This window comes from Dipodomys ordii, unplaced genomic scaffold (assembly GCF_000151885.1).
Source record: "Dipodomys ordii isolate 6190 unplaced genomic scaffold, Dord_2.0 Scaffold18, whole genome shotgun sequence".
Classification (NCBI taxonomy): Eukaryota; Metazoa; Chordata; class Mammalia; order Rodentia; family Heteromyidae; genus Dipodomys; species Dipodomys ordii.
The window spans coordinates 9,238,845-9,241,764 of record NW_012267234.1 but is presented as its reverse complement, the minus strand read 5'-3'; the positions used below and the strand labels follow the sequence as shown (position 1 = coordinate 9,241,764).

Genomic DNA, 2,920 nt, shown 5'->3' with positions numbered 1-2,920 from the left:
GATGGAGTGCTAGCCTTGAGCTGGAGAGCTGAGGGACAGTGCCCAAGCCCAGAGTTCAAGCCCCATAATTGACACACAAAAAAATTTCCAACACAACCAAGGGTACAATGATCAAGACATTTAACATTTTACACTATTCTTTAATCTTCAGAACTTATTCAAGTTTTACTAACTCACTGTCCATCATAGGACCCAATCTAGAATCACATGTTGCACTTACTAGCCTTCCTTGATGTTTCCAACATATAGAAAAGTTAAAAGAGGGGCTGGGAAGGTGGCTCAGTGGTAGAGCGCTTGCCTTGCATGCTTGAGGCCCTGGGTTCGATTCCTCAGCACCACATAAGCAAAAAGAAAAAAACCAGAAGTGATGCTGTGGCTCAAGTGGTACAACACTAGCCTTGAGCTGAAGAGCTGAGGGACAGCGCCCAGGCCCAGAGTTCAGGCCCCACGACCGGACCCAAAAAAAAAAAAAAAAATAACAAGGAACATCTGCATAGTCATCACTAATTGTTGCCATTTGTCCTGTTTGCTTTTCCCATGTGTCTCTATATATCTGTATCAGGCTCTGGAAGAGAACTTCTGTGATAACAAATTATAGTTACTTTTTTTGGAGCGGGGAGGAGGTTGGTCATGTGGCTTGAACTCTGGGCCTGGGCACTGTCTCCCAGCTCTTCTGCTCAAGGTAAACACTCTACTGCTTGAGAGCCACAGCACCACTTCTGGTTTTCTGGTGGTTAATTGGAGATGAGTCTCACGGACTTTATTGCCAGGGCTGGCTTTGAACAGCAATGCTCAGATCGCAGCCTCCAGAGTAGCTAGGATTATAGGCATGAGCCACCAGTGCCTGGCTATCTGGCTACGGTTACTTTTGTTGCTGCTGTCTGGACTGGGTTTTGAACATAGAGTCTCATACTCGCTAATCTTCACTTAAGTTATGCCTCCAGCCACCCCCCACCCTTTTTTTTTTTTTTCTTTCTTTTTTTTTTTTTTTTTGCCTAGGCAGGTCAGCCTGGACCACAAACTCTGGCTTAAGTCTCTGGTGTAGGATGACAGACATTAATCAGTATGCTTATGTTTTTGTTATTATGGGGGATCTTGATAACTTTGCCCAGGCTGACCTCAAACCCAGGTCTTCCACACAGATCTCCACTTGCCAAGTAGCTGGCATTACAGGTATGAGGTACTGCATCTAACATGACCATTGAGTGCATTTAGACCATTGAGTGCATTTAGAAGACTAAGCCACCAACCAGGTTGGCTCATTCAGGATATGAGAAAGAAAATTCAGGAGCTCAGTTCTGGACATGTGTAATGCAGATATTTACTAAACACTCAGATATTTTATCCATCGAAAAAAAATAAGACATACTTCTTTTATCAAGCTCTGACTTTCCCTTAGAAATATTCTATTCAACTCTGCCTCCTCTAGACTTTGCCCTTAGTGTCCTGTGGCCTTCCTAAGCAATCCAAGACTTCTGCATGGGACATTTAGTCATTACAAGACCAAGGGACAACAAAGTGGAGGTGACAAGTGGGCTACTGGATACGAATGTGGAGTTCCAAAATAAGGCCCAGCCGAAGACATAAATTTGAGAATGAGTAGACACTAATCACTCCATCAGGCTGGATCAATCACTTAGGGTATGAGGAGATAGGAAAGAGCCCAGGACAGGAAAAAATCACCATTTCAGACCATTTTAGCCCAAAGTTACTTTCTTCATTCCTTCTTTTTCAAGAATCCTGGCTACAGCTGGGCACCAGTGGCTCACGCCAATATTCCTAGGTACTCAGGAGGCTGAGATCTGAGGATCATGGTTTGAAACCAGCCCAGACAGGTAAGCATGTAAGACTCTTATCTCCAATAAACTACTCAGAAAAAGCCAGAAGTGGTGCTGTGGCTCAAGTAATAGAGCACTAGCCTTGAGCAAAAGAAGCTCCGGAACAATGCCCAGACCCAGAGTTCAGGCCCCAGGACTGGCAAAAAAAAAAAAAAAAAGAAAGGAAGAGAAAAAGAAAAAAATATGCTGTCTACAAAGTAACAATCTGATGAGAATGAGGAGTGAGGCTCAAAGGCTATTCTAGAAGATACTGCTCTCCATACCAAGGTGTGGATATGACCCACATCCTGCCCAGAGACTGGGCTATATGACAAACGATCTCCACCACACAGAGCCACTCACCTTTCAAGGTAAGCTGAGACTTCTCAAAAGGCAGGGCCACGCCTGCCCGGCTGGAGCTGGCGGAGGCCATATCATCACCAGCAACTGCAATACAAGCAAAGCAGGGGACTTAGCTACTTCCTGAGAAGATTAACGACATAAACGCAATTTTAATATTTACGTTAAAATTAAAGAGACAGGGAAAAAAACTGTGCATGGCGGTACATGCCTGTAAGCCCAGCACTTGGGGGTGGGGGAGAGAAGGGTAAGGGGTTGAAGCTAGAGTATTACATATCTGTTTATTCCCATCTCAACCCAGTATGGGCTACATAGCAAGTTCTAGGCCAGCCAGGGCTACATCTTGAGACCATCTCAAAACAACAAAAAATTAAAAATAAAGAGACAGAGGCAAAAAAAATCAGAGTGTTTGTTGTCCCTCTGTCTCATAATGACTAATGCTCCTACAGCAGTTTTAGGAGAGCCTAAGAGGACCACAGGACAAAAAGGGCAATGTCTGGAGAATGCAGAATAGAACCGAACATCTCCAAAACCAAAGTCTCTGATCAACAACAGCAAACTAATAGAACTGTTTGAATGGGTAAAAGATCTGATTAGACATTTCACCAAAGAAACCCAAATGGCTAATGAAGCCATGAAAAGATGGTCAACATCATTAGCCATCAGGTGTCCCTGTCACTCCATCTTGCCTAGAAGCGGAAGTCAAGCTGGCATTCTGAATGTATCTGTACTCAAATGTTATT

General features: G+C 43.9%; 1 protein-coding gene across 1 annotated transcript in view; it reads right to left on the bottom strand.

The window, feature by feature from the left end:
• Wwp2 (WW domain containing E3 ubiquitin protein ligase 2) overlaps window positions 1-2,262 on the bottom strand; it is a 110,632-nt gene extending 108,370 nt beyond the window's left edge. The window contains exon 1 of the mRNA XM_013012888.1: window positions 2,181-2,262. Within this exon, the coding sequence (XP_012868342.1) occupies window positions 2,181-2,250 (70 nt within the window). The 5' untranslated portion in view covers window positions 2,251-2,262. The remainder of the gene's footprint in view (window positions 1-2,180) is intronic.
• Window positions 2,263-2,920: the final 658 nt, after the last annotated feature.